At 43.5% G+C, this 12,344-nt stretch overlaps 1 protein-coding gene across 2 annotated transcripts in view; it reads left to right on the top strand.

Moving 5' to 3' along the window:
• Tulp4 (TUB like protein 4) overlaps positions 1-12,344 on the top strand; it is a 187,976-nt gene that overhangs the window by 155,760 nt on the left and 19,872 nt on the right. For both annotated transcript variants that reach the window (XM_038339006.2, XM_038339007.2), the window contains exons 9-10: positions 57-291; positions 11,831-11,975. In XM_038339006.2, the coding sequence (XP_038194934.1) occupies positions 57-291; positions 11,831-11,975 (380 nt within the window). The remainder of the gene's footprint in view (positions 1-56; positions 292-11,830; positions 11,976-12,344) is intronic.

The following is a 12,344-nucleotide window of genomic DNA, read 5'->3' as shown; positions in this document are numbered from 1 at the left end:
GCTCTGTACTTTCTGGAATCCCAGATCTGCTTTTTCTGCCTCTGTCTTGCCTTTAGCCCCCAATTCCTGACCCCAACAATATGCGAGACTTTGTCAGCTACCCCTCAGCTGGCAATGAGCGGCTGCACTGCACCATGAAGCGTACAGAAGATGACCCAGAGGTCGGTGGGCCTTGCTACACACTTTACCTTGAATACCTGGGAGGACTCGTGCCCATTCTCAAAGGGAGGCGCATCAGCAAGCTGCGGCCAGAGTTTGTCATCATGGACCCTCGGACAGACAGCAAATCAGGTGGGTCCCTTGCTGCAGGGACTGCAACCCTTCTTTTGTGGTGTGGAATATCACTCTTAGAGCCATGCACTGAGAATACCTGTTTCTGAGACATGCTCTCATGCTGGCCAGTGTGAACATTCTCGTAGCTGCTCCATTTCCTGATTCCCACCTAGTGGGCAGTTGTCTAAATGCCCTTGTTGGGAGGTTTTCACAGCCTTCCATGGGTATCAGGGTGAGCAAGCATCTGCTCCCGTGCCAAGAAAAGCTGCTGGTGTGGTCCTCCGGCCCTGAGTGTAGACCCTCACACAGTCACTGAGTGAAGCGTCCATTGAGTGCCTTAATGGAGTACTGGGGAAATAGAAATATTAAGTCCCTGCCTTCCCACAAGGGTGTCAGAATCCAGCTTTTCAAACCTTCACTCTACCTCAGCCTCATGCTTTAGCCTCTGTTGCACTGTTTTGCTTTCAGTTAGGTTCTAATGAAAGTTTCTTTCTGCTCCATTAGTTCCAGCATGAAACAACATTCTGTTCTTGTAGAAGTCCCCTTGGGCAACAGTGCGTAGACATGCTAAAGGGGCTCTCTTCAGGATCCCAGGCTGAGACCCCCCACAGGAAGGGACTGTGGGGCTTTGTGCCAATTAGTTGCCAGCCAGATGTCCATACACCTGCTAGTACCTGTAGCTTATAGATTCTGCCACCTCCTTGTGAACACAGCCACAGAATGCGCAGCATTGACCTCGGTGTCCATCTCCTGTCAGAGTCCTGCTTGACACACTACAGTCATCATTCCCAGGATCCTGCTTGCCCTGGAGGGAGGGAATGGGTCATCTTTATATTCCAAAGTGCCAGGCCTTGAGACAAGATTGTTTACGTTGAATTTGTTTCTTTAGTTAATATTTGCCACTTGCTAGTGCCAATTCACTGTTCCAGTTGTGTCTCTGAAGCGAAGTCTCCCTAATTCCTAAAGCAGGTGATCTTCTTCACCTTAAGCCTCCCTTGGCACTGCCAGAATTTACAACCATGTTGGTTGGACATTATCACAGCATCCATGGCAGTGTTCTCCACTAGTGTTCCCATATAAAATAAAAAGTCAAAAAAAAATAAAGTTTGCAAAGGCATTTGTTCATCATTAGTCCTGACTTTTGACTTGAATGATCAACTAGTACCAAGAGAAGAGGGAACAAGTAGAAGAATTGAGGGCATGCAGTCAGAAAGTACAGGAAGGGAAAATGGAAAGTTGCACAAGTGGCTTTGGGAGGATAGCGTACTGATGGAGGGCGTAGGGAGGGACCAGGAACCTCAGCGCCTGCGTCCTCTCATGCTGCATCTCTCATCCAGGGACCTTCATGAAGCACAGCTCTAAGAACTTGGGCTGAGACTGAATATTAAGGTCTCTTGGGTGAACAGCTTTTTTTTTCTCCCCCATGTATCTGAATTCCTTTGCAGAAGGGTCTGCAGTCTCCCAAGACCAGACTTACTTGCATCCTGACTTACCCACCTGGCTGATTTTATTTCGTGTTTATACTGCCAGCTCAGTCCAAATACAGACTGCTCAGTTGCTAATACTTCTTTGAGAAATGAAGTATTTTATCTTATAATTTTTTTCCAAGACAAGGTTTCTCTGTGTAGCTTTGGTGCCTATCTTGGAACTTGCTCCGCAGACCAAGCTGGCCTCCAACTCAGAGATCCACCTGCCTCTGCCTCCCGAGTGCTAGGATTAAAAGCATGCTCCACCACCGCCTGGCCTTATCTTAATAATTTTATAATTAAAAGTTATAAAGTAAATCTACAAATACCAAGTCAGTGCCCACTTTATATGATACTTGAGCCCCTGTGAACCCTGCACAAGACACATTTAAGTGCACAAGACAATTTAAGCACTTGAAAAGTTCATCAAATTCAAACACCTCATGACAGAAATAGAAGCTGTGTCACAAGGCACAGTATGACTAATTGGCAAATAAATGGTATATATAAAGTAGCTCAGAGGATGGAGGTGATTTGTAACTTTGAAAAGCCAGGACTGTCTGATCACAAGACGCTAGTTAACCCTTCCTAGACTGCACAGTGTTATTTCTCAAGATATGGCCCTCGGACCATCTGATGGGCGTATTTAACTGTAAGTCCTAAACTCACTCTTATAGTAACTGTTGAAGTCTGCTGTGGGACCTGGGTTCCTTGGGAGGTTTGTTTTGTTTTGTTTTGTTTTGTTTTATTTTGAGACAGGGTTTCTCTGTAGCTTTGAAGCCTGTCCTGGAACTAGTTCTCATAGACCAGGCTGGCCTCGAACTCACAGAGATCCTCCTGCCTCTGCCTCCTGAGTGCTGGGATTAAAGGTGTGCGCCACCACCGCCCGGCTCCCTTGGGAGATTTTTATGCACTTAATTTTGTGATTTACTGCTAGAAATTTTTTTTCCAGTTTATTTATTTTTTATTAAAAATTGCCATCTCCTCCCCTCTTCCTTCCCCTTCCCTCCCCTCCCCTCCACCCACACCCCCACTCCCTCCCTCTTGAGGCCAAACAGCCATCAGGGTTCTCTACACTATGTTGAGTCCAAGGTCCTCCCAACTCCCCCCAGGTCCAGGAAGGTGAGCAACCAAACTGACAAGGCTCACACAGAGCCCGTCCATGTCGTAGAGACCAAGCCCATCGCCATTGTCCTTGGCTCCTCCGTCAGCCTCCACCATCAGCCACCCTCAGAGAGTCTGATTTGGTCGCATGTTCCATCAGTCCCATTCCAAGTGGACTTGGTGGTCTCCCATTAGTTCTGTCCTGCCGTCTCAGTGGGTGAACGCATCCCTCATGGTTCTGACTTTCTTTCTCATGATCTCTCTCCATCCGCTCCTCATCAGAACTTTGGGAGATCAGTCCAGTGCTCCAATGTGGGGCTCTGTCTCTATCTCCATCCATCGCCAGGTGAAGGTTAAGGCTCACAGTGAGCCCGTCCATGCTGTAGCGTTCACATTCATTGCCGTTGTCCTTGGTTTCTCAGTCCTCCTCCACCGTCAGCCACATTCAGAGAGCCCGGTTTGGTCCCCTGTTCCATCAGTTCCATTCCAACTGGACTTGGTGGTCTCCCGTTAGATCTGTCCCACCATCTCAATGGGTAAACGCACTCCTCACGGTCCTGACTTCCTTGCTCATGATCTCCCTCCTTTTGCTCCTCATCGGGACCTTGGGAGCTCAGTCCGGTGCTCCTATGTGGGGCTCTGTCATTTTCTCCATCCAATGCCAGGTGAAGGTTCTATGGTGATATGCAAGATATTCATGAGTATGGCAATAGGATCTGGACATTTCTGGCACCCTCTCCTCAGCTGCCCAAGGACCTAGCTGGGGGCGTCTTCCTGGACACCTGGGAACCCCTCTAGAGTCAAGCCTCTGCCAACCCTAGAATGGCTCCCTTAAGTAAGATATATAATTCCTTGTTCCCATATCCACCCTTCCTATATCCCAACCATCCTATTCCCCCAAGCTCTTCCCATCCTCCACTTCACACTTTTCTCACCCCATCCCCCCTCCCCCCATCCCATCCCACCCCTATGTTCCCATTTTTTGTCCGGCAATCTTGTCTACTTCCAGTATCCAGGAGGATAACTATATGTTTTTCTTTGGGTTCACCTTCTTATATAGCTTCTCTAGGATTTTTACGAATTATAGGCTCGATGTCCTTTATTTATGGCTAGAACCCAATTATGAGTGAGTACATCCCATGTTCATCTTTTTGGGCCTGGGTTACCTCACTCAGGATGGTGTTTTCTATTTCCCTCCATTTGCATGCAAAATTCAAGATGTCATTGTTTTTTACCGCTGAGTAGTATTCTAGCATGTATATATTCCATACTTTCTTCAACCATTCTTCCACTGAAGGGCATCTAGGTTGTTTCCAGGTTCTGGCTATTACAAATAATGCTGCTATAAACATAGTTGAACAGATGCTTTTGTAGTATGATTGGGCATCTCTTGGGTAAATTCCCAAGAGTGGGATTGCTGGGTCCTGGGGTAGGTGGATCCCAAATTTCCTGAGAAACCTCCACACTGCTTTCCAAAGCGGTTGCACAAGTTTGCATTCCCACCAGCAATGGATCAGTGTACCCCTTACTCCACATCCTCTCCAGCAAAGGCTATCATTGGTGTTTTTGATTTTAGCCATTCTGACAGGTGTAAGATGGTATCTTAACGTTGTTTTGATTTGCATTTCCCTGATTGCTAAGGAGGTTGAACATGCCCTTAAGTGTCTTTTGGCCATTCGAACTTCTTCTGTTGAGAATTCTCTGTTGAGTTCAGTGCCCCATTTTTTAATTGGGTTCATTAGCATTTTAAAGTCTAGTCTCTTGAGTTCCTTATATATTTTGGAGATCAGACCTTTGTCTGTTGCGGGGTTGGTGAAGATCTTTTCCCAGTCAGTAGGCTGCCTTTTTGTCTTAGTGACAGTGTCCTTTGCTTTACAGAAGCTGCTCAGCTTCAGGAGGTCTCATTTATTCAATGTTGCCCTTAATGTCTGTGCTGCTGGGGCTATACGTAGGAAGCGGTCTCCTGTGCCCAAATGTTGTAGAGTACTTCCCACTTTCTCCTCTAACAGGTTCAGTGTGTTCAGATTGATATTGAGGTCTTTAATCCATTTGGACTTGAGTTTTGTGCATGGTGATAGACACGGATCTACTTTCATTCTTCTACAGGTTGACATCCAGTTATGCCAGCACCATTTGTTGAAGATGCTTTCTTTCTTCCATTGTGTGCTTTTAGCTCCTTTATCAAAAATCAGGTGTTCATAGGTTTATGGGTTAAGATCTGGGTCTTCTATTCGATTCCATTGGTCGACTTCTCTATTTTTATGCCAGTACCAAGCTGTTTTCAATACTGTAGCTCTGTAATAGAGTTTGAAGTCAGGGATGGTAATGCCTCCAGAAGTTCCTTTATTGTATAAGATTGTTTTGGCTATCCTGGGTTTCTTGTTCTTCCATATAAAGTTGATTATTGTCCTCTCAAGATCTGTGAAGAATTTTGATGGGATCTTTAAGGGGATTGCATTAAATCTATAGATTGCCTTTAGTAGTATTGCCATTTTTACTATGTTGATCCTCCCAATCCAAGAGCAAGGGAGATCCTTCCATTTTCTGGTATCCTCTTCAATTTCTTTCTTCAAAGACTTAAAGTTCTTGTCAAATAGGTCTTTCACTTCCTTGGTTAGAGTTACCCCAAGATATTTTATGCTATTTGTGGCTATCGTGAAAGGTGAAGCTTCTCTGATTTCTTTCTCTGCTTCCTTATCCTTTGTATATAGGAGGGCGACTGATTTTTTGGAGTTGATCTTGTAACCTGCCACGATACTAAAGGAGTTTATCAGCTGTAGGAGTTCTTTGGTGGAGTTTTTCGGGTCGCTTATGTACACTATCATATCATCTGCAAATAATGAAAGTTTAACTTCTTCCTTTCCAATTCGAATCCCCTTGATCCCCTTGTTTTGTCTTATTGCTATTGCTAGAACTTCAAGTACTATATTGAAGAGATAAGGAGAGAGTGGACAGCCTTGTCGCGTTCCTGAATTTAGTGGGATGGCCTTGAGTTTCTCTCCATTTAATTTGATGTTAGCTGTCGGCTTGCTGTAAATAGCCTTTATTATATTTAGGAATGACCCCTGTATCCCTAATCTCTCCAAGACCTTTATCATAAAGGGGTGCTGAATTTTGTCAAATGCTTTTTCTGCATCTAATGAGATGATCATATGGTTTTTATCCTTCAGTTTATTTATATGATGGCTTACATTGATAGATTTTCGTATGTTGAACCAGCCCTGCATCTCTGGGATGAAGCCTACTTGATCATAGTGGATAATTTTTCTAATGTGTTCTTGGATTCTTACTGCTAGAAATTTTCACAAGTGTCTTAACAGTTAGAATTGCCATGGTGGGGCTGGAAATTGTTCTTGTCCAACACACACAAAACCCTGAGTTCAATGACCCCATAAACCAGGCTTAGTGTAACATGTCTGTAATCCTCACATTTCAGAATGAAAAGTAGGAGGATCTGAAGAGTTGAGTCATCCTTGTCTGCATAGCCAATTCAAGGCCATCCTGGGATTCAGGAGACTGTGTGTGTGTGTGTGTGTGTGTGTGTGTGTGTGTGTGTGTGTGTAACTAATGTATATTTTTAAAAAATACTTATTTATTTATTGTGTATACAATATTCTGTCTGTGTGTATGCCTTCAGGCCAGAAGAGGGCACCAGACCCATTACAGATGGTTGTGAGCCACCATGTGGTTGCTGGGAATTGAACTCAGGACCTTTGGAAGAGCAGGCAATGCTCTTAACCTCTGAGCCATCTCTCCAGCCCCCTACTGTATATTTTTATACTGTGTAATATGTGTCGCAGAAAATTTTAGTGAAAATGTAGGAATTTGGGAAGGCTAGAAAATTCAGTCATTAAAACCTGAATTTGATCCTCAGAAATAACTACACACACACACACACACACACACACACACACACACACACACACACACACAGAGCCAGGCATGATCAAGCATACTTGTAGTCCTAGTGATAGGGAAGCCAAGACAGACTGATTCCTAAGTCTAACCTGATTGGCCAGTCTTACCTATTTGGTGAGTTTCAGGCTTCTACATACCCATGTGCACATGTACTTACACAAATACACTGTCTACAAATTTTCAAAAAGAGATCTTTGGGGGCATGAGATTCTGGGGATAAAACCCACGGCCTTTCATAGGCTAAACTTACAGTATTCTACTTAGACATAGAGCTTTAAAGAGATAATTAAGTTTAAGTAATTTATTAGATTAAAGGATTGTGTCCTCATATGAAGAGGGTGAGAGTACCAGAAAATAACTCAGGAAGTGAGGATGCCTGCCTCCAAGCCTGGCAACTTGAATGTGATCCCTTGGAACACTACACTGTAGGAAAAAGAACTGACTCCCTCCCATTTTCCTCTGACCTCCACGGCACACCATGACATACGCATGCCCTCACACATACACATAAAATAATATAATTTTTAAAATTAAAAAGGGGATAGAGCAGTTTTTCTATACACACACACTATGGAAAGGGACTCTGAACACTGAAGAGTCTGGCTACAATCTACAAGCCTGAAAAAAACTCACCTCAGAAACCAGCTGTGGTGCCATCTTCATCCTGGAGCTTCTAAGCCTCCATAATGGTCTAAACCAGCCTTTGAATAAAGATGTAGGGCTCTCACCTACTGCCCCAGTACCATGCCTGCCTGCCACCATGCTCCCCACTATGACGGTGATGGGTTAACCCTCTGAAACTATAAGCGAGCCTCCAATTAAGCCCCTTCCTTTATAAGTTGCTTCAGTCATTGTGTTTCTTTCCAGCAATAAAATAGTTACTAAGAAGAGAGGAAAGGGTTCATTTCAGCTTACATGTCCCCACACAGTCCACTATGAAGGGAAATCAGGGAAGACACCTAGAGGCAGGGACTGAGACAGAGGCCACAGGGGAGTGCTGTTTCCTGGCTTGCTTCCCATGGCTAGTTCAGCTGGCTTTGTTATACAACTCAAGCACCAGAACTTTCCATGGGATGGGATTGGAGCCCACCTCTATCAATGATTAATCAGAAAAGTGTGCTACAGGCTTGCTACAGGCAGTCTGATGTACAGTTAAGATCCATTCTTCCCAGGTATGTGTCAAGTTCACAGAAACCAACCAGCACAAGTGTCTATCCCTCTGTACATCTGTGAACAACTTCTGTAGCCAGGACAGAGAGAACATTGTGGAAGAGGGGACAGAAAAATCTAGGAGTCACTGAACTATCCTGTCTTCTGGACCATACAAATCAACATTTGTATGAATAGTCACAGGTTCAAAAGGCTCCATCCTGAGTTAAGGAGCTAAAGGCAGTTGACAACTTCTACAGGAAAGAACATCCGTTGTCTTTTAAAAAATTTCTGTTTACATTTATTTTATGTGTATGAGTGTTTTACCTATATGTATGCATGTGAACCATGTGTGTGCCTAGTGCCCATAGAGGTCAGAAAAGTTGTTGGATCACCTAGAACTAAAGTTATGAATAATTTCAAACTACAAATGTGTGTGGTGGGAATTAAACCTAAGTCTTCAGCAATAGCAAAAGTGCTCTTAGCCACTGAGTGAACTCTCTAGGCCCCTGTGTTTGTGTTTTCAGGGATGAGCTGCTTGGTAGGTTACCCGTCTTCAAGAGGCAAGTCTGCACCCACATGTTTATGGACAGCTCTAACTGGACGTGAAGATTTTATATATGTGTGTGTGTGTGTGTGTGTGTGTGTGTGTGTGTGTGTGTATACACACACACACCCTTTCCCTGGGTGTGTGAGTGTGTGTGTGTGTGTGTGTGTGTGTGTGTGTGTGTGTGTACATGAATTTGAGATTAGGACCAGTAGAAGAAGTTGGAGGGAATGAAGATTTATATTATCAAAATGCATTATACTCACGTGCAATTCTGAAGGGAAAAGGAGAACTTCAATCCATAGATTAGAAAGACTGAAGAGCTGGTATACTGGTATTTCTGATTATGAAAATATTAAGAACTAAAACTGGACTTTGGTATTTTCCTGATAATAATACTCTCGGCTTTCTGTAAAAGGGTTCAGTTTCATCAGCAGCCAATGGTGAGGCACTGTGAACACCTCCCTGAGAAATACTGAATTAAAATGGCAAAGAAATTCTTGGTCTGGCTTTGATAAAAAAAAATAATGCTATATAAAATTGATTATTCAGCTTTTAAAGCTAGTTTTTATTAATTCTGTATTTTGTAGAGCCATAGTTTTTATTGTGATCCTTTCCCACACGGGTATCATTTTATTTTTGTAAGGTTTGCCCCCCCAAAGTCTTTACATTTTAAATGTACTTATTATTTAACTATTTTTAATACTCAACAGGCAGAGTAAGCACTAATGCCATTTTTTTGTGCTGTTGTCGATATTATTAATGAAGAGGACTGCCTTCTTGCTACACTTACACAGCCTTTCCTCAGAGTGCCCACACTGAGACATCTCTTCTTCTAAGTTCACCAGTCCCAATCCTGTGTGGTTAGGACTCCAGCCTTAAGACCTTATTAAACCTTAATTGCCCCTTAAAAATCTTGCCTCCAAATAAAGATGCATGGCGAGTAGAACTTTGAGACACAATTCAGATTCATTACATTCTTCTTCACATGGCCTGTCCAAAATTTATGTATCTGCCCATGCAAAACACAGCTGTTCCCAGTGGAAAGCCTTCAGGTTATTTCTGCACCAACTCTGAAGTCCAATGCCTTAACTAAATGTCAACTAAATCAGAAGTAGGTGCGACTACGAAACCAGACAAATTATGTTTGATCAGTAGGTGACAAGTAGGACTGCCATATGGTAGACAATCTTACCAAAAGGAAAACCAGGAAGTAAGAGGTGTGGGAGCCCAGCAAAGCAGATTCCCATTTTGGGGGGGGGGGGGGAATTCCAATTAAATTAGATTTAGATATATAGAAAGCTTAGAAAATACTAGGTTTCCTTGTGACTTTTTAAAATATCCCTGGTCTTGTTTGTCCCCTCTCCCTCATTTTCCCTCTTTTTTACCCTCTCACCTGAAAATCCCTCCTCCCCAGTTAAGCCCCCCCCCCATTCTTTAAAATAAGTTTTGGAGAAGATTCTTTTGGAGGGTACATATGTGTGCTCATGCATGTGAAAAGCAGAGGTGTCCTTCAGAGCCATCTATCCACCTTGGCTTTGGAGACAATCTTCTCACTGAAATCTGATGCTTGCCAATTAGATCAAATTGTCTGGCTACTGAACCCCAGGGATCATCCTGTCTCTACCTTCCCAGGGCTGGGATTGCACATACACAGCACTCCTCGCCTCTTACTTGGGTGCTAGGGGTCAAATTTAGGTCCTCATGTTTGCAGCCTAGCACTTTACAGTCCTGTCTGCCCAGGCACCTAATTCAGGCTGCATATTTTAGTTGTCTTTGGTTTCTCAAAGACCAACTCCAGTTCACATTTCTCCACACCTCGGATGTTTGTGTCACAGCTTACATGATGAATTAATGCTACAGAATTTCTGGAAATGTAGCTTAACCTTATTTATCCTTTCTGTAAGCTTCACCAAATCCCACAGCAGGTATGACAGTCAGCTTTTATTCCTGTGTGGCTTACCTACTTGCTAGGGAGATACAGTTGGAAAGTAGTTATGAGCAAAAAAAGAAATAAAATTAGGGACAGAAACTCTGACAGGGAGAGGAATCTGGGTGAGTAATGTGTGACTTATTTCCCTAAGTGTAGTTAACACACACAGCCATTTCCTGAGCCTGCCTCTTGTTGGAGTCATGGCTAAGCGTCCTTTGGTCCAGTGACTAGTACATTAAATCATAGAGAGCACTATTCATTGTGTATGGACTAGACCTTTTCGTGTGGTCAGTTCTGACACAGCCCTGTGGCTTGCTAGATACAAGGTGTGTGCCTCTGCTTTGATAAATAGCTTTAAAACGGGGTGACAAGTGGCATGGACGGGGCACCAATGTCTTCTCTAGTTACAGGCAAAACTCTTTGTTACAGAGAGGCTCATGGTCACCTGTTACCCCCTCTACTCAGAAACTCAGTCATAAGCTTGAGTTAACAAACTCATCCTTTGAAATGGCAGCATCTGTTTTAAATGTTGGCATCACGTCATTTCCTCTGAATTATTTAATTATTTTTGAATGTTGCAATTTGATTACTTGCTGAGGCTCTTCAGAGCATGAAATTTTGTCAGCACAACAAATTTTGAAGAATGGGTACTAACATTAAAGGAGGTATGAGGTGAAACTAGGGATTGGGTGGCAAATAGAAGAAATTTGAGAGTGTGGGGTGATAGAATGAGCAAGAGACTTCTGGTGGTGGAGCGTCTACTCGCAGTCCTGTGCTTGGCCCACTCTGCCCTCTGTCTTACCCTCTGCTTGGGGCTCTAATATTCCTTCTGCTGGCCAACTAGCGAGGTTACCAGGAGTGGCTTCCATATGAAATATCCATAGAGCAAGTCCTCACTGCCCAGAGTCTCCCTTTCAATTCTCTGACAAGGTCAACTGTACTAGCCTGAATCTTCAGGCCCTAGACAGCCTATGGCAGTTTCATAATTATTCTAGACAGATCTGCCCAGAGACCTTGCCATGAACTCAACTCGGCAAGATGGTAGTTCCTCTAGCCCTGGATTGGTCAGGCCTTCCAGGTCAGACACAGGTTCCAGTAAGTCTGTGGACAAGCCCTCAGCCTAGTTTTCTAGTCTAGTTGAAAGCTGGCACAAGCCTAAGTAGGTAGTCACCTCAGTGTTCTGAGGCTCAATTGTAAATTTTTTATTTTCAGCTTTTGACATAGTGAACAGTTTTGTATATTTCTGGGACACTCAAATATCACCCATTTAAATGACATTTGTAGAAACTGCCTACTTCTGCTTAGAAAAGAGCATAAAAATGTATAAGGAAAAGGAGTTTTCTTTCTATTTCAACCTCTGTCATAATGAGGAAGTCAATAAAGTCAGCCTATCCTATGTAGCAGTAACCTTACTTACACCTGATAATTGGTTTCTTACAGATGAGATCTATGGAAACAGCTTGATTTCCACCGTGATTGACAGCTGCAACTGCTCGGACTCCAGTGACATTGAACTGAGTGATGATTGGGCTGCCAAGAAGTCTCCCAAAATTTCCAGAGCTAGCAAATCACCCAAACTTCCAAGGTAACAGTATGCATCTCTTTGTTATGCCTCCAGTGTGGCGTGACCTGGTTCTGGAAACAGAGTTCCATTGAAACTATCATAAGCATTCTGAAGTCTCTTAGGTCTAGACTGACGCACAATTCTAGGACCTTTTCTGTCCAAATGAACCTATGTTGAGAAGAGGAAGGAAAGGAAGTTCACACTTGCCCAGCAGCAGGATCAACTTGGCTTTTGTTTTCTCATCCCTCTTCATTCTGCACTATTCTATCTGGAATAATTACAGCTTTCCTTTCCTTCCTTCCCACCTTTCTCCCCTGGGATAGGAAGGAGGTATGCTAAGGCCTCAAGACTTTACTAGTTCTTCCTAGGTCACTGAGGATAGGTGACTTA

This window comes from Arvicola amphibius, chromosome 8, assembly GCF_903992535.2.
Source record: "Arvicola amphibius chromosome 8, mArvAmp1.2, whole genome shotgun sequence".
Lineage (NCBI taxonomy): Eukaryota > Metazoa > Chordata > Mammalia > Rodentia > Cricetidae > Arvicola > Arvicola amphibius.
This window is presented reverse-complemented; position numbering and strand designations above follow the sequence as displayed.